The sequence below is a fragment of the Columba livia genome, chromosome 23 (genome assembly GCF_036013475.1).
Source record: "Columba livia isolate bColLiv1 breed racing homer chromosome 23, bColLiv1.pat.W.v2, whole genome shotgun sequence".
Taxonomy (NCBI): Eukaryota; Metazoa; Chordata; class Aves; order Columbiformes; family Columbidae; genus Columba; species Columba livia.
Genome location: NC_088624.1, coordinates 26,255 through 53,341, shown reverse-complemented (window position 1 = coordinate 53,341; position 27,087 = coordinate 26,255). Strand labels below are relative to the sequence as shown.

At 54.4% G+C, this 27,087-nt stretch overlaps 2 protein-coding genes across 35 annotated transcripts in view; one reads left to right on the top strand and one right to left on the bottom strand.

Annotated features, from left to right (window-relative positions):
* CDC27 (cell division cycle 27) overlaps positions 1 to 2,523 on the bottom strand; it is a 33,710-nt gene extending 31,187 nt beyond the window's left edge. For 2 of the 5 annotated variants that reach the window (XM_005515586.3, XM_005515587.3), the window contains exon 1: positions 2,254 to 2,523. In XM_005515586.3, the coding sequence (XP_005515643.1) occupies positions 2,254 to 2,280 (27 nt within the window). In that variant the 5' untranslated portion in view covers positions 2,281 to 2,523. The remainder of the gene's footprint in view (positions 1 to 2,253) is intronic. The other 3 variants (XM_065039519.1, XM_065039520.1, XM_065039521.1) reach the window with 2 other exon arrangements.
* Positions 2,524 to 2,538: 15 nt separating this feature from the next.
* On the top strand, positions 2,539 to 27,087 carry LOC135576144 (uncharacterized). 30 transcript variants are annotated; one of them, XR_010467749.1, is made up of 8 exons: positions 2,849 to 10,874; positions 11,816 to 11,949; positions 12,364 to 14,654; positions 15,444 to 15,611; positions 16,581 to 17,509; positions 17,815 to 19,321; positions 19,468 to 24,275; positions 24,910 to 27,087. XR_010467749.1 is itself a non-coding variant. In XM_065039586.1 (7 exons), exons 3-7 carry the CDS (start codon positions 17,512 to 17,514, stop codon positions 20,001 to 20,003), a joined length of 726 nt encoding a protein of 241 aa, XP_064895658.1. In that variant the 5' UTR covers positions 2,849 to 14,654; positions 15,444 to 15,611; positions 16,581 to 17,511; the 3' UTR covers positions 20,004 to 20,509. The 30 variants fall into 30 exon arrangements, 2 of the variants coding, with proteins under 2 accessions (XP_064895658.1, XP_064895659.1); XR_010467750.1 differs by adding an exon at positions 2,539 to 2,638 and having other exon boundaries at positions 3,623 to 14,654; XR_010467744.1 differs by having other exon boundaries at positions 2,849 to 9,899; positions 10,707 to 14,654.

The following is a 27,087-nucleotide window of genomic DNA, read 5'->3' as shown; positions in this document are numbered from 1 at the left end:
TATTAATTTCATATAATTAAAATCCAACATTTATAAGGCAATGTACACACAGAGATTCCGTTATTTATCTGTCATGCTTTGCATACCATGACTGTAAAGATGACAATTTTTCCCTGGAACGCTAAGCGCTGTAGACATGTGAAAGGTTGCAAGAGAACCAAAAAATAGAAAGGAAAAATGTCTGCAATAGCAAAAATGAGAAGAAATGTCAACTTTTCCAACCATATCATTAAAAAATAATAAAAATTAGAAAACCAGAGGTAAGTATGGGGACTCCAGCTAAAACGGGCATTCAGAAATGCAACAGACTTCTTGCAGACATGTACTGCAAAATGGGGAACGGAGACCACTCACTGGACATAGTACACTACTGAGAAAATAAGCCCGAGCTGGTTGGGAAAACTCCTACAGTACAGCAGTCCCACCTCCACACCACTGCTGACAGCACAAAGATCCAGGAAGAACTCAAACATCAACCTCTTTTGGGATGGTGCACTGGTGACTTCCTTGCCAGTGAAAGCAATGGTACGTCCAAGGCCACGACAAGTAAATCCTAAACTCACACATATTGCTGTAAGCAAGGAATAGGAGCAATGTAAACAACAGCAGAATCACTGATTGAGGAATTATTTGTCACTTGAAAACAGACAGAATCTACACGGATATATTCAGCATAGCAAAGCCCTATAAAAACATCCAACCTGATAAGAGATCGAGAATGGAGAATGACATTAAGGATGTCTTTACCTTTCTGAAAAACAAAAATAAGCTCGCATACTTCTACCAGGGAACTCTCAGAATAGCAAATAATTTCCACTTGGTTAGTCTAATTAGCACAGTAGTGGAAACATACAATATTGTTTCCTGCCATTCACTCTGGAAAGCGTTCTTGCTTTCTTTTCTATTGTAATCTCATGTTTTCTTAGAGTACCCAACCAGTACAAAACACCAGTCCAGCTCCAAGGGTAACATCAATGGCATCTATACAACCACTGCAGAAGGGGGACTGGGCGGCTGAGCGCATTTCCAGCACCACACTGACCCTTGCTCTCAGAGCAGTCGAACAAAACAGTGGCAATGAGGACACAAACTCCTGGTAGGCAAGAGTGCCATCACCGTCACCACCTTGGACAGACAGGACCAAGGCAGCAGCGTGGTCTTCCACAGGAGAAGTCTTTCTTCCCCTCCCACCTTTTCATTAAAAGGAGGAGAGCCAAAAGCAAGAATTTTCACTGCATCCATTACAGAACACAATTACCTACTACCAAGACACAGTGAGAGGTTCCTAGCATAACTAGAAAAACACACAAACACCCTGTTGAAAAGCTAGTAAAAAAAAAAAGTAACATGAATAAGAAGACTGATTAGCAAAGATTTCAGAATCGTTGGACTAGTGGGCATACAGGAAAGGTAGAAAGAAGATGCAACTCTTAATTCTGTGAATCATGCCTTTTGGATCAGAAGCCGGAGAACAAGAGCAGGAAGCCCATCAGAGTAATTGCACTGAGACTAAAATATGGTAAAACCCCCAAATCTACATTATCTTCTTTCCTAGGTCTCCCATCAATCTGAAGGTACTGACTGCTTGGGAAGAAGGGCTGTCCTTCACTTGCACAACACGTACAGAGTCAAGCACGTCACAAGCATTTAAAAACAAAATATCAGCAAATGCAGAAAGGTAAGCGAGATGGAGAGGTAATCAACAGGTCCCCAGGGGATCTAGGGGGGGAACCGAAAGGGCCTTTTCTGGAAGCCGACTCAGCTGCGGTGCTGCCGCAGACCGACCCCTCCTGCAGGGAGGCCGCTGCTCCCGGGCGGGGGCGCAACAGGGGCAGAAAAGGCGAAGGCAGCTCGTTCTAGGGGTGCAGGGGATGGGGAGGGGACGCACACGAGGGAGTGAGGAAGCCCATCAACCCCACGGGCTCGCAGCCGGCAGGGCTGAGCAGGCAGGGCTGAGCAGGCAGGGCTGAGCAGGCAGGGCTGAGCAGGCAGGGCTGGCGGCGGAAAGCGGCCGCAACGCCCCGCGGGCCGGGCCTGCTCCCGCCAGCGGACTGAGCGCCCGGGGCCCGCAGCCCCCTCGGGACCTGCTCGAGTGGAGCGGCACCTCCCATCACAGGAGAGGGCCCGGCGACGGGGAGGCCTCCCCGGGAAGCGGCCGGCGCGGCGCGTCCGGCTCACCCCGCCAGGCCGGGGCCGGGCCTTGGGGCCTGAGCACACAGCGAGCCCGAGCCCGTGCCGCGCAGGGGTCGGTACCTGGACGGGTTCCTGCAGCACCGTCATCCTGCTCTCCCCGGCCTCGGCCTTCACCTCCTCCTCCTCCTCGCCGAGCCCGGAGCGGGGCGGCGGCGGCCCCAGCCCCGCCTCAGTACGTCTCTCGGCGGCCCGACCCGGCCTAGCCCCGGCACATTTAAACTCCCAGCGACCGTTACCGGGGCAGGCGGCGGGGAGCGAAGGAACGAGGCTAGCCAAGAGCCGAATCTATCCGAAGCTGGTGACGGAAATACCCGAACCCTCTGCCGGAAATACACGAAGCGCCAGGCGGAGAAAGCCGAACGCTGACGGACAACAGCTGGGAAACCCCCTCGGCAGCCAGGCGGAAGAGCCTCGGCCGACGGAGTTGCCCGAGCGGTGGACGGAGGTACCCGAGCGGTGGGGCGGGGGGGAGCGGCCTGCAGAAAAAGTCACCGTAGAAAATAAAGTGTGAGCTCTCGTACAGCCTCTAGAAATAGCTCTGCCAAGAGGAAAACCAGAATACGGGACTAAAGGCTGTCAGTTATTTGAAATCCTAGGCGCAAATTTCGAACCTTTGTCCCCCTATCTCGTGTTCCCACTTCCTCCTGTCTCCTCTCTACCCCCCATATTCCGCCCCCCAAAACCCCTCTGCCTCCGGACCCCCAGGGCGCTGCCGGCACCCCCCACACCGACTATTGTCTCCCACCCGCACTCTGTCCTCCGCGCACTTCTTTGCACCCCAGTCTCGCGGCAGTTGTTTTCACTTGGAATTTGCAGTCTAAAAATGTTTTAATTTCTATCCCTTTTCGGGGTTTCTCTGTTATTTAATTTTTCGCTGCTGCCAGAGAAAAACAGACTAGGCGGGGCGCGCGGGAACGAAGGGCGGGGTGAGGATGGGGCGGGGAGAATGCGAATCAGAGGCGTGGCCACACAATAGCGCACCAGAGAGCAAGAACGGGCCGCTGGGGGGTTCCCCCGGGAGGGCCTTTGCGGTGCTGCTGGGGGGCAAGGGGTTCCTGAGACAGTCATGTCCGCGCCGGATGGCGTGAGCGGCGCCGAAAGCTTTGGCTGGCCCTGGACACGCGGCAGTACCCCGGGAGGGTGGGTTACAGCTCGGGGTCACCGCCTGGAGCAGGGGGAGCCGTGCCTTCTCCCTCCCCAGCGCCCGTTTCGTCAGTTTCTTCTGCCGTAGCCTTCTCTACTCTCCCTCCTTTCTTGTTCTGGCCTGGCGTTGCTGCAGGGCCTGCAGTTATGAAGCCGAGGTAGGTCGGAGAGGTGGTGGCCGCATGTATCTGTGTCTGGACGGGCTCCTCCTGCGGGGAAGAACGTAGCGTCGGGCCGACACGCTGGCCTTGCTGTTGGGAGTGTGGGGATTTGTCTCCTCCTGTAGCGGGAGATGCCGTCCGGCCACCGCAGTCAGCACGTTTGAAGCGGCGGAAGGACTGTCAGCGGCTGGGAGACGGACGTGGGGCTACGTATAGGACAAGAGAAGCGGGCTAAGGAAAAACCCTGGTGTGCTGCTGCGAGCGGCGGAAAGCTGGGGCCAGGGCGAGGAGACGGGCGTCACGACTCAGAGGCGCTGCCGTTGGCCAGCAGAGCAAGCCGGGAGCGTTAGCCTTCTGGCACCAGGCTGGTGGGCGGTGATGATCGTTTTCGGGACTTCCGGCGGTCCCCACGGCAGGGGCGCTTTCCTGCTGTCCGTCCGTCCCTGTTTTTTTTTTTGTGTGTGTTTCCCGCCCCCCCCGCTCCGGCCCGGATTCCCGCGAAACGCGGCACTGCCGCTCGCCCGGGGCTGCCGCGGCGGGTCTCAGTGCTGCCGTCCTGTGGGTAAAGCGCGGTGCTGCACCCGGCCGCCCCAATGCGGTGCCGCGGCAGGTCTCAGTGCTGCCGCCATGTGGCGAAACTCGGGTACTGCAGCGCACGGCAAGCAAGGAAAATCAAAGATAAGGGTTTTTCTGGTGTAGGTAAACATGCGCACAGCTTTTTAGTATAAAGTGAATTACCGAGGTTTGTTCTTTGCTTTTTAACTTCACTCTTTGAAGCTGCACGCTTTCAGCTTTACTGACTGAGCCGGGCACGCTGACAGCGATTGCTGAACGAGTTGGGATTTTTTACTGTGTCCAGCCTTGTATGTGTGGTCTCTTTTCACTTGCAGGTTGGACTTAGGGTTGAAATAGAAGTTCCCTTATTTAAAAATACCCCAACACGTCCCCTGACCCACAAAAAAAATAACGGCCCAAAAACCCAGCCAGGGATGTTGTTTAATTTCCTTCAGCTTTTTTTCCCTTTCCCTGGTGTACACAGTGCAGTGAATGCCCAGGGGAGATGACCAGGATCTGACTGTTGGAGGGTGTGTGGAGCTGAAGTCGAGGGTCAGTGCAGAGCACATCGGGCACTGGAGCAGGTGAATGTAACTGGTTTGTGTCTGGGCTTGTAAATTCTTCTCAGAGGCTTCCCAGTTTCTGGTGTCGCCTTGGGGTGAAGTGTTATTCTGTGTGCAGCTTTGGAAGCTGAAGCTCCACTGCAATCTACAGAGCTCCCTCATTTTCCACCAGAACTTCAAATCACAGAGATGATGTTGCTGTGAAGCTGCTCAGGACAGCATGTGTTTTGTGTACAATAAAATTATTCCTTCTGTGTGTGTTCTTCCTGTGAACTAAAGCTGAGCTGCCCGTCTTCCAGTTCCACACGTGTGTGTTCCTGAGCTGCCTGTGTTCCAGTTCATGCCCACTGTGATGAGTCTCCTCCCCACACTCATTGGTTCTGTCTCATCACTGTTGCGGATCCAGCACCGACAGTCTTGGGGGTTTGTCCTGGATGTTCCAGGTCCATGGGTTCTATTATTTTAATTTCAACTAAATACTTACTGTAAAGCATGCAGAAAAAAAACCTTAAATAACCGTAACTAGAGGAGTCTTTGGGAGTAAATAATGCCTATAATCTACTCCAGCTATTACTTAAAACTCTGCAGACACTAATGACACCTGATTTTTACAGTAAAACTAAAAATAGTGGAATATAAATACTGGAGCACTAGTTGGAAGTAATACCTGTAGAGAAAAAACTCTAGGTTACATTAAAAAAAAAATGATGTGTGCTAGTAAATCCACTTAGTATTAATGTAATGACAAAAATGTTAAAGTGTAAATAAATGAAATTATTCCCAATATAACATTAAAAGATTTAATGTAAAATAAAATTAGAAAACAGTGAGCCATGACTGTTTAAATTTAAACACAGCTTTTTTTTGGGGGGGTTAGGGTTAGGGATAGGGTTAGGGTTAGGATTCGGGTTGTGTTAGAGTTAGCGTTAGGGTTAGGCTTGGGTTCGGGTGAGGTTTAGGGTTATGGTTAAGCTTAGGTCACGGTTAGGGTCAGGGTTAGGATTCGGGTTGTTTTAGGGTTAGAGTTAGCGTTAGGGTTAGGCTTAGGTTAGGGTTAGGTTGAGGTTTAGGGTTATGGTTAATCTAATTTTGGGTTAGGGTCAGGGATATGGTCAGGGTCAGCGTTAGGTTAGGGTTAGGGTTAAGGTCATTGTTAGGATTCGGGTTGTTTTAGGGTTAGACTTAGCATTAGGATTAGGCCTAGGTTAGGAATGGGTTGAGGTTTAGGGTTATGCTTAAACTTAAGTTAGGGTTAGGGTCGGGGTAGGTTAGGGTTAGGGTTGGTTGAGGGTTAGAGTTAGGATTAGTGTTACGATCAGGTTAGTGTTAGGGTGAGGTTTACGGTTACTGTTAACCTTTGGTTAGGGTCACTGTTATGGTTAGGGTTAGGGTTAAGGCTAGGGTTAGGGTTAGGATTACGGTTAGGGTTAGGATTAGGGTTGGTTTAGGGTTAGGGTTAGGCGTAGGTTACGGTTATGGTGAGGTTTAGGGTTATGGTTAAACTTAAGTTAGTTTTAGGGTCAGGGTTACGGTCAGGGTCAGGGTTAGGTTACGGTTATGTTTAGGGTTAGGATTAGTGTTGGTTTAGGTTTAGACTTAGTGTTAGGGTTAGGCTTAGGTTACGGTTATGGTGAGGTTGAGGGTTATGGTTAAACATATGTTAGGGTTATGGTCAGGGTCAGGTAAGGGTTAGGGGTAGGGTTAGGGTTAGGATTCGGGTTGTTTTAGGGGTAGACTTAGCATTAGGATTAGGCCTATGTTAGGGTTAGGTTGAGGTTTAGGGCTATGGCTAAACTTAAGTTAGGGTCAGGGTTAGGGTTATGGTCAGGGTCAGCGTTAGGTTAGGGTTAGGATTACGGTTAGGGTTAGGATTGGGGTTGATTTAGGGTTAGAATGAGCCTTAGGGCAAGGTTATGGTGAGGTTTAGGGCTATGGTTAAACATATATTAGGGTTATGGTCTGCATTATGGTCAGGTTCAGGGTCAGGTTAGGGTTACGGTTAGGGTTAGGATTTGGGTAGTTTTAGGGTTAGACTTAGCATTAGAATTAGGCCTAGGTTAGGGATAGGTTGAGGTTTAGGGTGATGGCTAAACTTAAGTTAGGGTCAGGGTTAGGTTGGGTTAGGGTTAGGGTTAAGGTTGGTTGAGGGTTAGAGTTAGGGTTAGTGTTATGATTAGGTTAGTGTTAGGGTGAGGTTTAGGGTAACTGTTAACCTTAGGTTAGGGTTAGGGCTAGGGTGAGGGTTAGGATTACGGTAAGGGTTATGATTAGGGTTGGCTTAGGGTTAGACTTAGCCTTAGGGTTACGCTTAGGTTACGGTTATGGTGAGGTTTAGGGTTATGGTTAAATATATGTGAGGGTTATAGTCAAAGTTCGGTACAGGGTCATGGTCCGGTTAGGGGTAGGGTTAGGGTTAGGATTCGGGTTGTTTTAGGGTTAGACTTACCATTATGATTAGGCCTAGGTTAGGGGTAGGTTGAGGTTTAGGGTTATGGTTAAACTTATTCAGTGTTAGGGTCAGGGTTATGGTCAGGGTTGGGTTAGGGATGGGGTTAGGGTTATGGTTGGTTGAGGGTTAGAGTTAGGGTTAGTGTTATGATTAGGTTAGTGTTAGGGTGAGGTTTACGGTTACTGTTAACCTTAGGTTAGGGTTAGGGTCACTGTATGGTGAAGGTCAGGGTTAGGTTAGGGTTAGGGTTACGTTTAGGGCTAGGGTTAGTGCTAGTTTAGATTAGACTTAGCATTAGGGTTAGGCTTAGGTTATGCTTATGGCGAGGTTTAGGGTTATGGTTAAACATATGTTAGGGTTATTTTCAGCATTATGGTGAGGGTCAGGGTGGGGTTAGGGGTAGGGTTAGGGTTATGGTTGGTTGAGGGTTAGAGTTAGGGTTAGTGTTACGATTAGGTTAGTGTTAGGATGAAGTTTACGGCTATTGTTAACCTTAGGTTAGGGTTAGGGTCACCATTATGGCCAGGGTCAGGGTTAGGTTGGGGTTAGGTTAGGGTTATGGTTAGGGTTAGGGTTAGGGTTAGGATTACAGTTAGGGTTAGGATTAGGGTTGGTTTAGGGTTAGGCTTAGGTTACGGTTATGGTGAGGTTTAGGGTTATGGTTAAAATTAAGTTAGGTTTAAGGTCAGGGTTATGGTCAGGGTTAGGGTTAGGGTTACGTTTAGGGTTAGGATTAGTGTTGGTTTACATTTAGACTTAGCGGTATTGTTAGGCTTAGGTTACGGTTATGGTGAGGTTTAGGGCTATGGTTAAGCATATTTTAGGGTTATGGTCAACGTTATGGTCAGGTTCAGAGGCAGGTTAGGGTTCGGGTGAGGGTTATGGTTAGGGTTAGGATTAGGGTTCGGGTTGTTTTAGGGTTAGACGTAGCATTATGATTAGGCCTAGGTTAGGGTTAAGTTGAGGGTCAGGGTTATGGTTAAACTTAAATTAGGGTTAGGGTCAGGGTTATGGTTAGGGTTAGGGTGAGGGTTAGGTTTAGGGTTATGGTTGGTTGAGGGTTAGAGTTAGGGTTCGTGTTATGATTAGGTTAGTGTTAGGATGAAGTTTACGGTTATTGTTAACCTTAGCTTAGGGTTAGGATCACCATTATGGCCAGGGTCAGGGTTAGGTTGGGGTTAGGTTAGGGTTATGGTTAGGGCTAGGGTTAGGGTTAGGATTACGGTTAGGGTTAGGATTAGGGTTGGTTTAGGGTTAGGGTTAGGCTTAGGTTACAGTTATTCTGAGGTTTAGGGCTATGGTTAAACATATGTTAGGGTTATGGTCAGCGTTATGGTAAGGGTCAGGCTCAGGTTAGGGTTAGGGTCTGGGTTAGTGTTATGGTTAGGGTTAGGATTACAATTAGGGTTAGGATTACAGTTGAGGGTTAGGTTTAGACTTAGTGTCAGGGTTAGGCTTAGGTTACGGTTATGGTGAGGTTTAGGGTTATGATTAAAGATATGTTAGGGTTGTGGCGATTGTTATGGTCAGGGTCAGGTTAGGGTTAGGGTTAGGATTACGGTTACGGTTAGGGTTAGGAGTAGGTTTAGGATTAAGTTTAGGGTTAGGAGTAGGGTTGGTTTAGGGTTAGACGTAGCATTAGGGTTAGGCTTAGGTTAAGGTTATGCTGAGGTTTATGGTTATGGGTAAACTTAAGTTTGGTTTACGGTCAGGGTTACGGTCAGGGTCAGGGCTAGTTTAGGGTTAGGGTTAGGATTAGGGTTAGGGTTAGGAATAGGGTTAAGGTTACAATTAGGGTAAGGATTAGGGTTGGTTTAGGGTTAGACGTAGCATTAGGGTTAGGCTTAGGTTTCGGTAATGGTGAGGTTTATGGTTATGGTTAAACTTAAGTTAGGTTTAGGGTCAGGGTTACGGTCAGGGTCAGGGCTAGGTTAGGGTTAGGGTTAGGATTACGGTTAGGGTTAGGTTTAGGTTTGGTTTAGGGTTAGACGTAGTGTTAGGGTTAGGCTTAGGTTATGGGTATGCTGAGGTTTAGGGATATAGTTAAACTTATGTTAGGTTTAGGGTCAGGGCTAAGGTCAGGGTCAGGGCTAGGTTAGGGTTAGTGTTAGGGTTAGGGTTAGGGTTAGGATCACCTTTTGGGTTAGGATTAGGGTTTGCTTATGGTTAGAAGTAGCGTTAGGGTTAGGCTTAGGTTACGGGTATGCTGAGGTTTAGGGATATGGTTAAACTTGTGTTAGGTTTAGGGTCAGGGTTTCAGTCAGGGTCAGGGCTCGGTTAGGGTTAGGGTTAGGATTACGGTTAGGGTTAGGATTAAGGTTGGTTTAGGTTTAGACTTAGTGTTAGGGTTAGGTTTAGGTTACGGTTATGGTGAGCTTTAGTGTTATGGTTAAATGCAGGTTTAGGGTCAGGGTTACGGTCAGGGTCAGGGCTAGGTTAGGATTAGCGTTAGGGTTAAGGTTAGGGTTAGGATCACTTTTTGTGTTAGGATTTGGGGATGTTTATGGTTAGAAGTAGCGTTAGGGTTAGGCTTAGGTTACGGTTATGCTGAGGTTTATGGTTATGGGGACCGGGACCGGGAGCTGAACGGGAACGGGTGTCGGGGCGGCTGCGGAGCGCTCGCTGCGGCAGGCGCCCGGGCATCTGGAGGCGGGCGGCTCAGGGCCGCCCTTCGTGAGGTTCCCCGGAGGCGGCAGAAGGGCCGAGGGGAAGGAGGCGACTGCCGGGGACCTCCCGCCCCGGGCGTCTCCGGGGCGCGGCGGCTGTCGGTGCCCGCGGAGCCCGGCGGGACGGCGGGGGAGCGCGAGGGGAACGGAGCGGCGAAAGAGGCGGCAGGTGAGTGCGGCAGCGGCGAGGGTGACCGTGCCGTTGGAACGGGGGGAGCGGGAGGGGCCGGCGCGGCGCGGAGGCGTTCGGTTCCGTTTCCACCCCCCGCCCTTACGGCCGAGCTGGCGAGGCTGGTGGGAGGCGTGCGACCCTGAGGGCAGGGGCGCTGAAGTCTTGCGGTCCGGAGCCGCGTCTCCCTCCGGCGCAGCGCCCGTGCCCGGTGCGGCAGCCCCTCCGGGAGCGGCGCAGCCCCCGTCGGTCACGGGGACGTTTAAAAGCAGAGCTAAGGCGCGGTTGCGGGCGGGCTGGGTGGCGTGGCGAGCGGGGCGCCGCTTCGGCGGGAGCTCGGGGCGAGGCCCGGCGGGTTCCGTGTCCTGGAGACGCTGCTTTCGCGCCGCGGCTCTCTGTGCCCCTTTTTGTTTTGTCGCGTTTGGTTTTTTGGGTTTTTTTGGTGGGATTCCCGCGAAACGCGGCACGACCGCTCGCCCGGGGCTGCCGCGGCGGGTCTCAGTGCCGCCGTCCTGTGGGCAAAGCGCGGTACTGCACCCGGCCGCCCCAACGCGGTGCCGCGGCGCGCCTCGGTGCTGCCGCCCCGTGGAGAAACTCGGGTACTGCAGCGCACGGCCGGGGGCAGAGACGCTGATTGAGCCGCAGGGGTTCGCCGTCAGGTCTCTGCGTGTCAGTGTCCGTCCCCCCGAACGGGGGTCAGGTCCCCATTTGTGTAAAAACACCATCCCTCCCTCGATGCCTCCTTAGAACGTTTAATGATGTAAATATTGCTCCTACTAACGTTGTCGGCGCGGCTTCTTTCCTCAGTGGATCTGTCTCGCAGTCAGTGGCCCACGATTGCTCGGCAACAGCAGAAGCGGATTGAAGGGACCGGCCGCTGGAGGATGCCGAAGACTCCCGGGTCACCGATGGGAACAGCTTTGCGTAAAGCGAGGGGTACGTGAAGCCGGGCGTGCGGTGCCGACCGCCCAGCAGGTAAGGGAAGCTAAAGCTTTACCTCCAGGGACTTCTGCCCAGAAAGCTGAAGAAATTGCTCTCACGTGAGCTGTAGAGTTACGCAAAGAGAAGAAGATTAGTAGCTGCACTGATTCTAAGCAGGTTTCTTGAACGGTGAACGCCTTGAAGCCATTTGAAAAGAATAAAGTATATTAACGGCACAAGGAAGGCAGATTAAACGTGATGCTCCAGTTGCTGGAAGCTATGCTGTTGCTAGAAAAGTTGCCGTCATGCGTTGCAAAGGGCCTCAGAAGGGAAACGCTGATCAGAAACTGGAAATAAATTGGCAGACGCCGCTGTAAAACCAGCCACCGAAAGGACAGAGACCGATACATAAGCCACGTCTCTGACCCCAGGTGGCTGTGTCCTCCAACCAACGTCAGGAAACTGTAACAAAGAGGATAAGAAATTAATAGGAGATTTATAGCCGAATCAGAATTAGGGTCCAAATGAGCCGTGACCGGCGACGGGAGAGTAGTGGCGCCTCGCGGCGCGAGGAGCTGATGCGCTCTATCAAGAGCAGACGAAAAGGTAAGACCGAATTTAGAAACTCTGTGCGAACGAGGCAATGGGAAACGTGCCTAGAAAACCATCTTAGCAGTGTATACAGGGTACAGACAAGAGCAGCTGGACGAGGGAAATGTACCAGGGCAACCCTGGCAAAGAGAGTTCCCCAATCTGCCTAGAATAGGGGGGTGTCGATACTGGCCGGCACGAACGGCTCCCTTCTCAGGTCGGCCAGAAGCATTGCCGTGCCGGGGGGCGGCTGCCGGCCTGTGGGCCGGGGCTGCAGCTGTTTGGGGCGCTGCCCCCGCTTTGTTTTCTTAGTGGAGCCCCCCAATTTTCGGGGGCTTGTGGTACGTGCACGTGTAAATGACACGATGTTCCCAGCTGCTTTGTTCTCTGCCTTGTTTTTTCAGGTGTCTGTCCCTGTTTTCTCTTCCCGCTTTTGAAGAGAAGCTGCCAAGTTAGCGTATGCTGCGATGAAGTTATACAAGATGTAGCCCTCATGAACCGGTTGACGTGAGGGAAATGCTTTCTGACCGCCTGCACGGTGAGGGGAAGCGCGCGCTGCCCAGGGGCCGCGTCAGGCGGAGCCAAAGGGACCTGCAGCGGCAACGAGCGGGAGCCGCTCGTAGCTGGAGCGGCCGTTGGCCGCGCCTTCCCTGGGGAGGTGATTGCGGGGAGCCCGGCCTCTCTCTCCCTCGGGGATTAAACCCGCGCCTGTCCGCGCCCTTCCCAGGGGCAGTGGCGAGGCGGGGTCTCCCGGCTCTCCCGGGGCGGCCTCGCTGCCAGGGGGCGCGGGCGAGGTGGCAGCGCCTCCTCGGTGCCGGGGGGCGGAGGGGAGCGAGACCTGCCGGCCGGAGCTGCGGGGTGCGCGGCCCCTCGGGCAGGGCGCTCCCGGTCTCTTGGCCGCAGGCTGGGGGCGGCAGACGGGTTCAGGTGCTTTGGCCTGCTTTTTTGCCAGCGTCGCCTTCTCCGCGCCGTGAAGAAAATCCCGCGCGGTCGATTCCGCTCGCCGCTCAGGAGATTCCACGTCTGGGGCCGTGGACTGGGGAAGAACGTTTGCGAGTTGGAGGGCGCTACAAGATATTCCACGGGGAAGCCGGAGAAGAGGCAAATTGGCTGCCAGTGGAGTTGCATTCCGTGTAGTCTTCAGTTTAGGACGTTCAGCTTGTCCTTCCCTAAAAGGAGCACTCATTGGTAGGACCGAGAGAGGCTTTTAAGCGCGTGATCAGAATTGAAGCCAAATTGCACTTGACGTTGCTGCTGTGGGTCTTGGCTTTCACTGGTTTCCCCGCGGCTGCCTGGTGTTTGGGAGCTCGGAGTGGGCATTTTTTTTCCCCCAAGGAGAGGCTGTGCTTAAAAAAGAATTTGCTTAAAAAAGGCAGACAAGGCGGGTGAGGATGCAGAGCGGGCCAATCAGATCGCTCGGGGGGTTGGAGGGGCGGAGCGCCGATAGGCGGGGAGAATGGCAATTGATGTGCCTAGGCAGCCAATGAGGTTGCCGGAGGGGCGGGCGTTGCGGTCTCCGTACTGCGCATGCCCAAATTGCGCAGTCCTCAGTCAGGTCCGACGCTGAGGCGGGCACCTGGGGGCGGAGCGCGGGAAGGAGCATCCAATAGGAGGACGGCGCGGCGGGGTGGAAAGCAGCCAATCAGAGCGCGCCGTCTCAATCCCGTTTGAACAGCTGCCTCCCTGGCAAACGCGTCCGTGGGGTCCCGGGGCGGGTACCGGGAGTTAACGGGGAAACGGGGGTCGGGGCGAGGGAGGGGAGGCTGTGGAGCGCTCATTTTGGCCTCTCCGTCCCTTTTGCCTCTCTCTCCCTCTCTCTGTGTCTCCTTGTCTTGCTCCCTGTCCCTGTCTTTCTCTGGTAAGCTGACCTGCTCTTTGCCCTTCTTTTTTTGTGGAATCACAGGCTCCTTCTGCTTGGAAAAGACACGTGCAGTTTTAAATTTGGGTTTGAATTCTAGGTTTTTTTTCCCCCAGTAGTGTAAATGGACGGCACGTTGTCCTGTGGCTCAATCCCCATTCTGTTCCGGGGAGCCTTCAGTTTAGGATGTTCAGGTGAGAAAGTTTGACCTTCCAGAACAGGATCAGTCACCGGTAGGACCGAGAGAGGCTTTTAAGCGCGTGATCGGAATTGAAGCCAAATGGCACTTGACGTTGCCGCTGTGGGTCTTGGCTTTCACTGGTTTCCCCGCGGCTCCCTGGTGTTGGGGAGCTCGGAGCGGGCACGTTTTTTCCCCGAGGGGAGGCTGTGCTTAAAAAAGAACGTGTTTCCTCAGAGAAGTGCAAGTCCGTGTGCGTAAGACAGACAAAGACCCCAGCCAGCCTAGTCAAGTTCTGGGCGTGCGTCTGTCAGGCGGCTGCTTTACGTTGACGAGCGCACAGCCGTGCAATGGTAAGGGCGAAGGGCAAGGCAAGACAGAAGGGTTTTTCCTGCTGCGGGTGACCAGCCGCCCCCCTTTTCCGCGTGAAGCAGAGGAGCGCGGTTCGTTGTCGCCTTTTAAACGCGGCGTCGGCGGCAAGCCGCGCGGCCGAAGGACGCTGGGGGGGGGTCCCGGCAGGGCGGCGAGCCGGCGGGTGAGAATGCAGAGCGGGCCAATCAGAAGGCGCGGGAGGGCTGGAGGGCTGGAGGAGAGGAGCGCTGGTTGGCTGCCTAGGCACGTCAGTTGCCATTTTGTCTGCCTATCAGATTGCCGGAGGGGCGGGCGTCGAGGGCTGGTACTGCGCATGCCCCAAACAGGGAGCGCTGATAGGCGGAGAGATGCTGATTGGCGTGCCCCCCCGCAGCCAATGATGTTGCCGAAGAGGCGGGCGTTGCGTTGTCCCTACTGCGCATGCCCCAGTCGCGAGCGCTGATAGGCGGAGACGGAGGTGATTGACGTGTCCCGGGGAGCCAACCGGGATGCGGCAAGGGGCGGGAGCTGCGGTCTCCCCAGTGCGCATGCCCAAACCGCGAGCGCTGATAGGTCCGCGGTGTCTCGGTGCCGCGCCGGGGAGCGAACGGGAACGGGGGTCGGGGCGGCTGCGGAGCGCTCGCTGCGGCCGGCGCCCGGGCATCGGGAGGCGGGCGGCTCAGGGCCGCCCTTCGTGAGGTTTCCCGGAGGCGGCAGAAGGGCGGAGGGGAAGGAGGCGACAGCCGGGGACCTCCCGCCGCGGGCGTGTCCGGGGCGCGGCGGCTGTCGGTGCCCGCGGAGCCCGGCGGGACGGCGGGGGAGCGCGAGGGGAACGGAGCGGCGAAAGAGACGGCAGGTGAGTGCGGCAGCGGCGAGGGTGACCGTGCCGTTGGAACGGGGGGAGCGGGAGGGGCCGGCGCGGCGCGGCGCGGAGGCGTTCGGTTCCGGTTCCCCCCCCCGCCCTTACGGGCGCGCTGGCGAAGCTGCTGGGAGGCGTGCGGTCCGGAGCCGCGTCTCCCTCCGGCGCAGCGCCCGTGCCCGGTGCGGAAGCCCCTCCAGGAGCGGCGCAGCCCCCGTCGGTCGCGGGGACGGTTACAAGCAGAGCTAAGGCGCGGTTGCGGGCGGGCTGGGTGGCGTGGCGAGCGGGGCGCCGCTTCGGCGGGAGCTCGGGGCGAGCCCCGGCGGGTTCCGTGTTCTGCGGGCGCGGCTTTCGCGCCGCGGCTCTCTCTGTGCGCTTTTTTTGTTTGGTCGCGTTTGTTTTTTGGGTTTTTTTTGGCGGGATTCCCGCGAAACGCGGCACGACCGCTCGCCCGGGGCTGCCGCGGCGGGTCTCAGTGCCGCCGTCCTGTGGGCAAAGCGCGGTACTGCACCCGGCCGCCCCAACGCGGTGCCGCGGCGCGCCTCGGTGCTGCCGCCCTGTGGCGAAAGCCGGGTACTGCAGCGCACGGCAAGGGGGGGGTCAGAGACGCCGATCGAGCCGCGGGGATTCGCGGTCGGGTCTGTGCGTGCCGGTGTCCGTCCCCCCCGACGGGGGTCAAGGTCCCCATTGGTGTGAAAACGACATCCCTCCCTCGGTGCCTCCTTAAACGTTTAACGATGTAAATATTGCTCCTGCTAACGTTGTCGGCGCGGCTTCTTTCCTCAGTGGATCCGTCTGGCAGTCGGTGGCCCACGGTTGCTCGGCAACAGCAGAAGCGGATTGAAGGGACCGGCTGCTGGAGGATGCCGAAGCCTCCCGGGTCAGCGACGGGAGCAGCTTTGCGTAAAGCGAGGGGTACGTGAAGCCGGGCGTGCGGTGCCGACCGCCCAGCAGGTAAGGGAAGCTAAAGCTTTACCTCCAGGGACTTCTGCCCAGAAAGCTGAAGAAATTGCTCTCGCATGAGCTGTAGAGTTACGCAAAGAGAAGAAGATTAGTAGCTGCACTGATTCTAAGCAGGTTTCTTGAACGGTGCGGGCCCTTGAAGCCATTTGAAAAGAATAAAGTGTATTAACGGCACAAGGGAGGCAGATTAAACGTGATGCTCCAGTTGCTGGAAGCTGTGCTATTGCTAGGAGAGTTGCTGTCACGCGTTGCAACGGGCCTCAGAAGGGAAACGCTGATCAGGAAACTGGCAATAAATTGGCAGGCGCCCCTGTAAAACCAGCCACCGAAAGGACAGAGACCGGTACAGCAGCCGCGTCTCTGAGCCCAGGTGGCCGTGTCCTCCAGCCAACGTCAGGGAACTGTAACAAAGAGGATAAGCAATTAATAGGAGATTTATAGCCCGATCAGAGTTAGGGTCCAAAGGAGCCGTCACCGGCGACGGGAGAGCAGCGGCGCCTCGCGGCGCGAGGAGCTGAAGCGCTCTGTCGAGATCGGACGAACAGGTAAGAGCAAATTTAGAAGCTCTGTGCGAACGAGGCAATGGGAAACGTGCCTAGAAAACCATCTTGATGGTGCACGCGGGGTACAGACAAGAGCAGCCGGACGAGGGAAACGTACCAGGACAACACTGGCAAAGAGAGTTCTCCGAGCTGCCTGGAAAAGGGGGGTGTCGATACCGGCCGGCACGAACGGCTCCCTTCTCGGGTCGGCCGGAAGCGTTGCCGTGCCGGGGGGCGGCTGCCGGCCTGCGGGCCGGGGCTGCGGCTGTTTGGGGCGCTGCCCCCGCTTTGTTTTCCTCGGGGAGCCCCCCCACGTTCGGGGGCTTGTGGGACGTGCATGTGCAAATGACACGGTGTTCCCAGCTGCTCTGTTCTCTGCCTTGTTTTTTCAGACGCCTGTCCCTGTTTTCTCTTCCAGCTTTTGAAGAGAAGCTGCCGAGTTAGCGTACACTGCGGTGAAGTTCTACAAGATGCAGCCCTCAGGAACCGGTTGCTGTGGGGTTGCTCGTGCGGCCAGCTTTGGTGTCGGTTGTTCCGGCGCTCCGTCGCGGTGTAGAGCCGGCCCCGTACGTAGCGGTGAGGCGTACCGCAGTTCGGTTTGATTCTCGGATAGGCCTCGGCTCTGACTGTGCACTCGAACGCCAAAACCTACAGCGGAAGCTGCGGTGGCTTTAGCGTGCAAGGGGCGCGAGCGCCGTGAAGCCGCCCGTGTGGCCGAGCGTCCTGATCGCGGCGCTGAGCGTTAGACGGACTTGAGCCGCGTGTCAGAATTGTTTTGTTTTGGAGAGGGCGGGATAAACTTGGAGCACAACTTGTGAGGGCGGTACGTCGTGGGCAGGTTTTAGTATTGCCTGTGGAGTGCCGCTAGAAGCGTTCGTAGTTCTTGCTTGTCTCTGTTACAAGATGAGCCGTGTCGTCCTGCGTGACGCGTAACGGGAGGACGGCGTAGTAGCGGTGCTCTGCAAAAGAGCCTGTTAGGGGGTATTTTAGCTCGCGGGAAAGGGATTGGGGAACCACCTGGTGGTAATGCGAGTAGAGCAGCCCTGGCGGAATCTGAGGAGCCGAGGCCGTTGTATAAATTGGACAAGGAAGGAAAGGCTGCGGGCAAAGCACGGTGCTGCACCCGGCCGCCCCAACGTGGAACTCTAATGTGGAATTCCTGTGTTTCAGAGGGGGAGCTGTGACCGCCCCGTGCTCAGCAGACCCCCCAGCCCGGGTGGGGGGAGCAGCGCCGGAGCGGGAGACGCGGCTCCGTCCTCCGTCCCCAGCGTGCCGGGGGGCGGCTGCCGGCCTGTGGGACGTGGCTGCGGCTGTTCGGGGCGCTGCCCCCCATTTTTGGGCGTTCTGGTATGTACATAGGTAAATGGCGTTTTAAAGTAATGTGCTGCCCGCTGGGGCTGTTTTCCTTTTCTACCTTTGTTTTTTTGAGTGAATAAATGGGGGGACTCGGGGGGTGACGATGACGTTACTGGAGGAGCAGGCCAGTGAGAGATGGGGTTTTCAGCCCCAAAACGCCTGAACAATCATGGGTGGGGTGTTTAGTGGTACTGCGGGGAGGAGAAATTTCTCCCTGTCCGTTGCAGAGAAAACAGAACAATCCCACATCAAAGCTGTCCTAGAGAAGTACTTGCTGTTTGTCGTTCCGGTTCTAGAGCAGCCCCATGTGCTGTTAAAGGTTGTGGTGGTGCGGGTCAGGGGTCCCCAGGCTGTGCCGAGACCGCAGGACGGCTGCTGGTGGAACAAAGTCAAGGACAACTTCTCAGAGTAAGAACCTCTCTATTTGTTCTCCTCAGGACACATCCCTTTGCCTCTGGACCCCTCACAAGCTCACTCGCCACCTTGTTCCCTCAGAAACCCGTTTCCTCCCAGTTCCTCTGCGATTACCCTGCCTGCCTTTGGGTCCCTGTAGGCTCTTTGGTGGCATCATGGTGCCTGTTTGACCTTTTGCCCTGTTAAATTCCCCTCTTTTCTCTCTTCCCCTCAAAACTTCCCCAGTTGCTCTTGTCACATCCCAGAGGCCTCATTTTCCCCTCTTGTCTCCTCTCAGGACCCCCATCTGTTGGCCCCTGTCGAGGGTTTAGATTGCGGGGTGACAGTAAAACCCTGGCAGATGTATTGTTAACCCCATCTCCCCCCCACTTCCCCCTTTTGCCCCTCCCTCTCCCCCCTTCCCACTCAGGACAGGCCATCGGGAGGGAAAGAAGGACAGAGAGAAGAGAGTTGGAAAAACTGGCAATGTTTTACTAATGCTATATTAAGAGTAGAGAAAATAATACAAAACCAATCCTGAAAGTCTCAGCAACTGCAGAGCCAGCACCTGAAGTCCTGGACTGGACTCTGCAGCCAACCGGAGCTGGATTCAGTCTCTCAGTAGGCCTCAGTTTGCAGGGACGACTAGCAAGGTCCTCTCCTAATGTCACCATAAGCAGAAGGGATGAAAAGGGGCAAAGAGGACAAGATCCTCATGATCTCCCACTTCTATATGAAGTATTCATGTGAATGGGATGTTATACACAGTTGGTCAGTTTGTTGGTCACCTGTTTCTTGTTGCTCCTCTTGCAAGATGTGAATCTGTCCTTATCAACAAGTAAGCATTCCATTGCAATGTTTACCAAAACATGTATCTGGTTCTCCAGGAAAATGCAGCTAATATGAAGCTTTAGCTGACAGGCAAATTCACTGAAAGAGAAACTTGTTTTTTAACGAAACCAGGACAGCCCCCACCCCAATCCCCTCAGGACTCCTCTGATTCCCATCTGCTCCTCTCAGGACAGCTGAGCTTGTCTTTTGGGGCCCCTGAGAGCCCCCATTTACCTTCTTTTACCTACCTTTGTTGTTGTTCCCAGCCTGTCCTGTTTTCCATCCTTCAGGACTTACTTATTACTGTTGTGAGAGTCCGAGAGAAAATGAGGAGTGTCTGTGACTTACAACTGTCGTTGTTGATCTACAGTCTTTTAGAGACGGATTCTTGCAGGATTTATTTCTGGTTCGTCCTTCACTCCTCCCCAGACCGCAGCGCTGGTCCGAGTTCCCCAGCACACGTGTGTGTGTCCAGCCGGGTACGCCCGGGGGAGCGCGTCAGGGAGGGCAGACGGCTGAATGGACGCGCTGTCAGCGACTGCGGAACGAGCTGGGGCTGCTTTGACCGTGTCCAGCCTTGTGCGTATGGTTTGTTTTCACTTGCAGGCTGAAACAGCAGTTTCCTTAATTAAAAACACCCCAACATGTCCCCCGGCCCCCAACCAAAATAACGCCAAAAATGCCACTGAAAGAAACACAGGGAGTTTTTAAAAAATTTCCTTTAGCTTTCTCCCCCCTCCACCCCTACCCTGCTGCGTTCAGTGCAGTGAATGACCGTGAGGAGATGGCTGTGGATCTGGCTGTTGAAGGGTGTGTGAAGGAGAAGGAGGTGTGTGTAGAGCAGGATTGGTGGTGGAGGTGAGTGCAGCTGGTTTGGGTGTGGGGCTGTAAATTCTTTTTGGAGGCTTCCTAGTTTCTGGTGTCACCTGCGGGGTGAAGTGTGACTCTGTGTGCAGGTTTGAAAGGTGCAACGTGCAGAGCTCCCTCATTTGCCACCAGATTTCCCAATCACAGAGACAGCGTCGCTGTGCAGCTGCTAAGGACAGCGCGTCTCGTGCAGAATAGCATCCTTTGTGCTCCGTGTGCGTGTTCCTCCTTTGAAATGAAGTTGGGCCGCCCGGTGTTCCACGTTACGTGTGGTACCTGCTGGGCTGAGTCTCCTCCCCGCGCTCCGGTCGGTTCCGTCGCGCTGCCGCAGCCCCGGCAGCACCGCGGCGTTCGCTGGACGCGTTGTTGGCGGAGCCGGCACCGACAATCTTGACACGTCGAGGCGCTGCAGTGGGTTTGCCTGGAAATTCCAAGGTCCTGGTGTTCTATTATTTGAACTACTTACTTACTGTAAGACGTTTAGAATTAAAACTTAAATAAGAGCAACCAGAAGAGTCTTTGGGAGTGAATAATGCCTGTCATCCACTCTAGCTGTTACTCAAAACTCTGCAGACAGTAATTATCCCCAATTTATGTAGTAAAATTTAAAAGAGTGGAATATAAATACTGGAGCGCTAATTGGAAGTAATACCTGTAGAGAAAAAAACCTCTAGTTTATATCTATAATAAAAAATAATGTGTGCTAGTTAATCCGCCTGGTAGTAATGTAATGATAAAAATGTTAAAGTAAATAGATGAAATTATATAGGCATGAGCAAGAAGTAAATTTAATTTCAGCTATTACTTGGTGAACTAGGCAGCAGTTGTTCCCAATCTGAATGCTAGTTTAAAAAACACATTGTTTGGAATTCCTTTTAAATGATAAAGGCAGAAAACTAATGTGGAGTCATTGGTAGCTTCATTTGAACAACCCTTATGAAATAAACTGCAGACACGAATGACTGCATAGGAAACAAAGTGAGGAAGCTTTAGATTTTAAACAGCATTGGAAAGTGATCGGGAGTGTTTAGTATTTAAATTATAACAGAGCCATGAGATGGGAGGCAACAAAGCTCAGAACCAAACAGAGTCAAAACGTTACATTTCTTTTTTTAAAGAGAAGTATAAAGGAACCACTAAGTAGTGGCTGTTTATAAACAGAGGTATTAAAAAGTTCCCATGTAGTAATGATTCCCAACAGAACACTAAAAGATATTTAGATGTAAAATAATATTAGAAATCAGTTATAACAGTCTGAATTTAAGCACAGCTTTTTTGGGGTTGTGCAAAAACATGACCGCTATTAGTTACCTCTGAGTTAAAATAAAAAGACAGCAAACTAGATGTGATTAACAACAGCTAATTTTAATTTTTCAGTGTGCTATCCAGTTCGGCTTCTCCCTCCAAGGGCGTGGTCTGAGAAAGCCACACCCCCAACTCCCCCGTCCAAGCTCCGCCCCTTCCAGTCTGTGCCCTCCCCGAGGAGCGTGTCCCATACAGACCCCTCCCCTTTCATCGCGCCCACCCCCCCCAGCAGCATGATGCATCGAAGCCCCGCCTGCAGCTCCACCCCTAAACTCGGCCCCTGCTAAATCACGCCCCCTCAGAGCACGTGCTGTACAGAGCCCACCCTACTCTCGGCTCCACCCCTCCCTTCCTAAGCTACGCCCTCTTTGGGCGTGTCCTTCTCCCTACCCCAAGAGGCTCCTCCTCTGGGGGTGTGACACACGGAGGCCCCACCCCCTGCCCAGTTCACCCAGGTGGGCCTCCCAATGGGCGGGTCCTCCCAGTCCACGCCCCTCAGCACGGATCCCACCCCCGTGGGTGGGGCTACACCCAGCTGCGCGCGCGGCCCCCCCACCCATACGTGACCCTAAGTAACCCCATGGCAGCCCTATGGCTGCCCCACAGGTACCGCTACAGCAGCCCTGCTCCTGCCCCGCAAGAGCTCCAGACACGCCTCTGCAGAGCCCCCACAGCAGCCACTTCAGTGCCCCACGGCTATCACCGCAGCCGCCCCATCCCGCCCCATGGCCGCCGCTGCGGGACCCCTGGAGCCCCCGGCCCCACAGCCGCCCCGCAGCCCCACAGCGCGCGGTCTCGCGGCCCCGGTGAAGCCACGTGTCGGCCGCGGCCGGAGGAGCCGCCGGTTTCCCGCCCCCACACCCGCCGATCGCTGCTGCTGCCGCGGCCGGAGGAGCCGCCGGTTTTCCCCCCCACATCCCCCGATCGCTGCTGCCGTGGCCGGAGGAGCCGCCGGTTTCCCCCCCACACCCCCCGATCGCTGCTGCCGCGGCCGGAGGAGCCGCCGGTTTCTCCCCCACATCCCCCAATCGCTGCTGTCACGGCCGGAGGAGCCGCCGGTTTCTCCCCCACATCCCCCGATCGCTGCTGTCACGGCCGGAGGAGCCGCCGGTTTTCCCCCCCACACCCCCCGATCGCTGCTGCCGCGGCCGGAGGAGCCGCCGGTTTTCCCCACAACACCCCCCGATCGCTGCTGCTGCCGCGGCCGGAGGAGCCGCCGGTTTTCCCCCCCACACCCCCCGATCGCTGCTGCTGCCGCGGCCGGAGGAGCCGCCGGTTTTCCCCCCCACACCCCCCGATCGCTGCTGCTGCCGCGGCCGGAGGAGCCGCCGGTTTCTCCCCCACATCCCCCGATAGCTGCTGTCACGGCCGGAGGAGCCACCGGTTTTCCGCCCAGCGCCGACTCTCCTCCTTCCTCCTCAATCGCCGCTGCATGCCGCCACGACGTCTTCTCTTCCGCCATCTTGTTTCCCCCTTCTGCTCTCATTCGCTATTTTATACCGAGGGAGGGAGGAGACGCTCGCTGATTGGCTGACAGTGTCAGCCTCGGAAGTCGTCCATTGGCTCATCCCCACGAGGGGTTCTCCGAGGGGGTGGGAGAAAGGCGCTGATTGGTCACCGTGTCGCTGAGGGGAGGAAGGCACTGATTGGTCACTTTCCGCCGAAGTTCGCCCTCCCAGTAACAGGCGCTGATTCGCTAGCGCCCCTGAGGTAGAAAAGGCGCTGATTGGTCGGCGTTTTCCCGCCGACGTTAGCCCACAGCAACGAAGCGCTGATTGGGCAGCGCGGCTGAAGGGGCGGATCGTCCATTGGCAGGAGGGCGGGCGGGGGGCGGGACCGGGCGGGACAACGAGGTGATAAATGGGGCGGCGCAGACCGCGCGCAGGACCAGAAAGGCGGAGGCGGCAGCGGCAGCGCGAGCTCATCGCCCCTTCCCCCCCCCCCCCCGCGCCGCGGGAAACCCGAGAGCGGCAGGAACGGCGGCCGGAATCAGTTAACGGGGCGGCTCAGGGCGGTAATTATCGTGCGGGTGTTAATTGGGGCTCGGCGGGTTAATGAGTGACCGGCGGGCTGGGGTGTATCTGGGGGTTTTGATCGAAATTGGGGTTTTAAAGCCACGGGTTTGGGGGGGGGGGGGGCGATTAAGGCTCCCGGAGTCGCTTTAGCGGCTTAAATCGTTGTGTTGAACGCGGGAGGAGCCGGTTCGGGGCTTTTCTCAGCAATGGGGGCTGGTTTGGGTCCAATTCGGCTTTTAAAAGATGTTTTTACGTAATTTTTGGGTGCCGATTTGTGCCAAAAGGCGCCTTTAAAATCTGTTTATTGAGGGTTTATCAGGAGAATTAAAGTTTAAAGCTCGGGGAGATTTGGGGCTTTTCCCTGGGATTTTGAGTCCAAATCGGTTTTTTTAGAGCCCATATTTATTTAAATTATTATATTTAAAGGGTTTATTTGAGGTTTTATTTGGAACATTTTCGGCGGGTTTGAGGCTCCTAAGATTTAATTGTTGGTTTATTATTTGATTTATTATTTCACTGCGGTGCGGGGCTCCTAAAGACGCTGAGTTGTTTCAATTATTTAGCGCTGTGAGGAGCCGTTTTGGGGCCGTTTGCGTCTAAATCGGCTTTTTAAAAGGTTTATTTAATGCGTTTAAAGTTTGAGGGGCCGATTTGCGACTTTAAAGCTTTTTGAATCTACTTATTGATAAGAATTTATACAATAGATTAATATTTAAAGCCCGGGGGGAGATTTGGGGCTGTTTCCCAGGATTGCGAGTCCAAATGCGTTTTTTTCTGTTAACCGCTTATTAATTTAAATTATTATATTTAAACGGGGCTTTTTGAGGTTTTATGAGGGTTTTTTTGAGCATTTTGGGCGGTTCTGAGGCTCCTAAAGCTGGTTAATTGTTTAAATTATTAATTGTTAAAATAATGTAAGTAGTTGTTGAAATAAGTGTGTAAGTTATTGTATTTAAAGCCGGGAGGGGCATTTCGTTGCTTTTTGGGGGGTTTTAGGGCTGAATTCACTTTATTGAACGTGTCTAGAGCTGGGGGTCCCAGATCTGGTGCTGATTTGGCCCCAAAAAAAGCTTTAAAAATCTATTTATTTATAATTTACTGAATTAATATTTAAGCGGGAACATGTTCGGCTTTTTTAACCCGCCGCCATTTTGTCTCCCCCGTCCCGCTCTCCCTCACGCTGAGGGGGCCGAGGAGACGCTCGCTGATTGGCCGGTGCCGTCTGGCGGGAAAGCCTCCCCCGGCTCAGCCCCGCTCGGCTGTCTCCGAGGGAGAGAAAGGCGCTGATTGGTCGCAGCCTCTGAGGAGAGAAAGGCGCTGATTGGTCGCCGCCTCCCTAAACCCACGTAAGTGTTTACATTGTATTTTAAAATTTATTTCTATATTTTAATTTAATTTAACTTATTTTTAATTTATTTTAAATTTAAATTATTAAAGTTAATTTTAATTTAATAGTAAATATATAGATTAAATCAATATAGTAATATACTACTATAAACTATATAATATGATGAATAGTAGAAATATATAATATATAATCTGATATAATTAACTGATCAACTAATATTCATTGATATTATGTAATGAAATTTATAGTTAATATATAATGGCATAATATAATGATATCTATAATATACTATTGTAATGATTTTCATTAAATATTAATATATATTATATATATTATGTATAATTACTATGTAATGTATCTAATTTATTTTTACATATATATCTTATTATATAAAGCTGTGAGGGACCATATTTGGGCGGGATTTTGAGGTTTTTAAGGCTGTTTGGTCTCAAATTCAATTTACTTCATTTTGGGGCTGTTTTTAGGATAATTTGTGCTCAAAGAAGCTTTCAAGATCCATTTTTTTGGCAGTTAATTTGCTCACTCGGTTAATGTTGAAGCGGGGGGATTTGGGGCTGTTTCCCAGGACTGTGACACAAATAACGGCCCTTTCCTTCCCTTTCCCACTGCAGCTCCTGCGCAGAGAACAGCGAAGGCAGCCTGGCCACGCCCCCTCCGGCTGACCGCGCCTGCCCCCCCCCCTCCGGCTGACCGGGCTCACCGCGTGCCCCCCCCAACTCCGGCTGACTGTGCCCCCCCGCCCCCCCCGGCTGACCGCGTGCCCCCCCACTGCACTCCTGCTGACTGTGCGCCCCCCCCACCTCCTCCGGCTGGCCACATCTCCACTGCACACCATGGCGGGGATGGGGCGGGGGGGGATCACAAGGGTCTATGGGGCGGTGTGGGGGTCAGGGCGGCTGTGGGGTCAATGGGGTTGTTGTGGGGTGAAACACCCCTGAAGAGGCTGAACACCCTGCAGGTGAGTGACCCACACAGTGCCCCACAGTGCCCCATAGCACCTCCACTCTGCCCTATGGATCCACAACACTGCCCCACAGCACCCTATAGCTCCTGCTTGCTATCCCACAGCACCCCATGGCTTCTCCACTCTGCCCCATATGTCTACAGCAGTGCCACAGAGTACCTCAGATGTCTTCCACTCTGCCCCATGGGTGCAGAGTGCTGCCCTACAGCACCCTATAGCTCCTCTACTCTGCCCCACAGATCCACAGTGCTGTCCCACAGCACCCTATAGCTCATCTGGCCTATAGACCCACTGTACTGCCCCACAATGCCCGATAGCTCCTACACTCTGCCCCATAGACCCACAACACTGCCTCACAACACCCCATTGCTCCTGCACTCTGCCCCATGGATGCCCAGTACTGCCCCACAGCACCATATAGCTCCTGTACTCTGCCCCATACATCCACAGGAGTGCCCCACAGCACCCCATAGTGACTCTACTCTTCCCCATAGACCCACAGTGCTGCCCCACAGGACTCTACTCTGCCCCTTAGACCCAGAGAGCTGCCCCACAGCAGCCTGTAGGTGCTGCGTTCTGCCCCATTGGTGCAAAGTGCTGCCCCACAGCGCCCCACACCTCTGTCCACCTGACCACCCTTCCCTCCTGACTGCGCCTGCACTGCCCACTATGGGTGGGTCACAAGGGTCTATGGGGTGGTGTGGGGGTCAGGGGGGCTGTGGGGTCAATGGGGTGGTTGTGGTGTGAAACACCCCTGAAGAGGCTGAGCCCCCTACAGGTGAGTGACCCACACAGTGACCCACAGCAGCCCATAGCCCCTCTGCCCTATAGAGTCACTGCACCCCATAGCTGCTTTTACTCTGCCACATAAATGGACAGCACTGCTCCACAGCACCCTGTATCTCCACTCTGCCCCGTAGACACACAGTGCTGTCCCACAGCACCCCATATCTTGTTCACTCTGCCCTATAGACCCACAGTGTAACCCCACAGCACCCCATAGTTCCTCTGCCCTATAGATCAACAGCACTGTCCCAGAAAACACCATAGCTTCTTCCCACTAGCCCATAGGCCAGCAATTCTGCCCTACAGCACACTAGCTCCTGCACCCTGCCCCATAGACCCACAGCAGTGCCCCACAGTGCCCCACACAGCTGGTCTGCCCTATACATCCACAGCACTGCTCTGCAGCACCATATACTTCCAGCACTCTGCCCCAGTGATGTGTAGCACCCCACAACTTCTGCATTCCACCCATAGATCGACGTTCCTGGGTCCCCTCACCCCACCAGCTGTCCTGGGTTGCAATGCTGCACGGGGCCCTGTGCACAACAAAATGAGGACAGCATGGCTGCTGGGCGCCACCCTGCTTGGAATCCAAGATGGCTGGGGGGGGAGGGCTGGCAGCCATGCTGGCACTGCCGGAGGGGCTGTTGGTCTGCGCCGTGCTCAGGCGGCAGCTCCCGGCTGTATCGGCTGCTCCTGTGGCCCTGCCCCCTGCCCATGGGAACAAGGTGGCTGCCCTGATGGGCGTGGCCATCTCGGCTGCTGTGTCCCTGCTGGTGGGCGGGGCTATGGCTGTCATGGCTGCCAAGCCTGTGCTGGAAGGGTGGGGCTGAGGTGGGTGGGGCCTGCCTAGGGTGGCCATATTGGGGTGGGGCCCAAGGTGGGTGGTGGGGCCTGTGGCTCCGTTTACCCCTGACGGCCATCTTGGAAAAAGGGCAGCGCTGTGCCGCTGCCATCCTGACGTTGCTCCCCCAGGGCCATGTTGGGGGACTTTTAACCTGGTTTTGGGGCCAATTCTCACCCAATAAAATTAAATAAT

Coding starts and splice junctions, on each gene's coding strand:
- LOC135576144 (XM_065039586.1), top strand. Junction 17,927..19,112: donor GTCAAGGACAACTTCTCAGA/GTAAGAACCTCT, acceptor GTTGATCTACAG/TCTTTTAGAGACGGATTCTT. Junction 19,601..19,741: donor GAGCAGGATTGGTGGTGGAG/GTGAGTGCAGCT, acceptor ATTTGCCACCAG/ATTTCCCAATCACAGAGACA.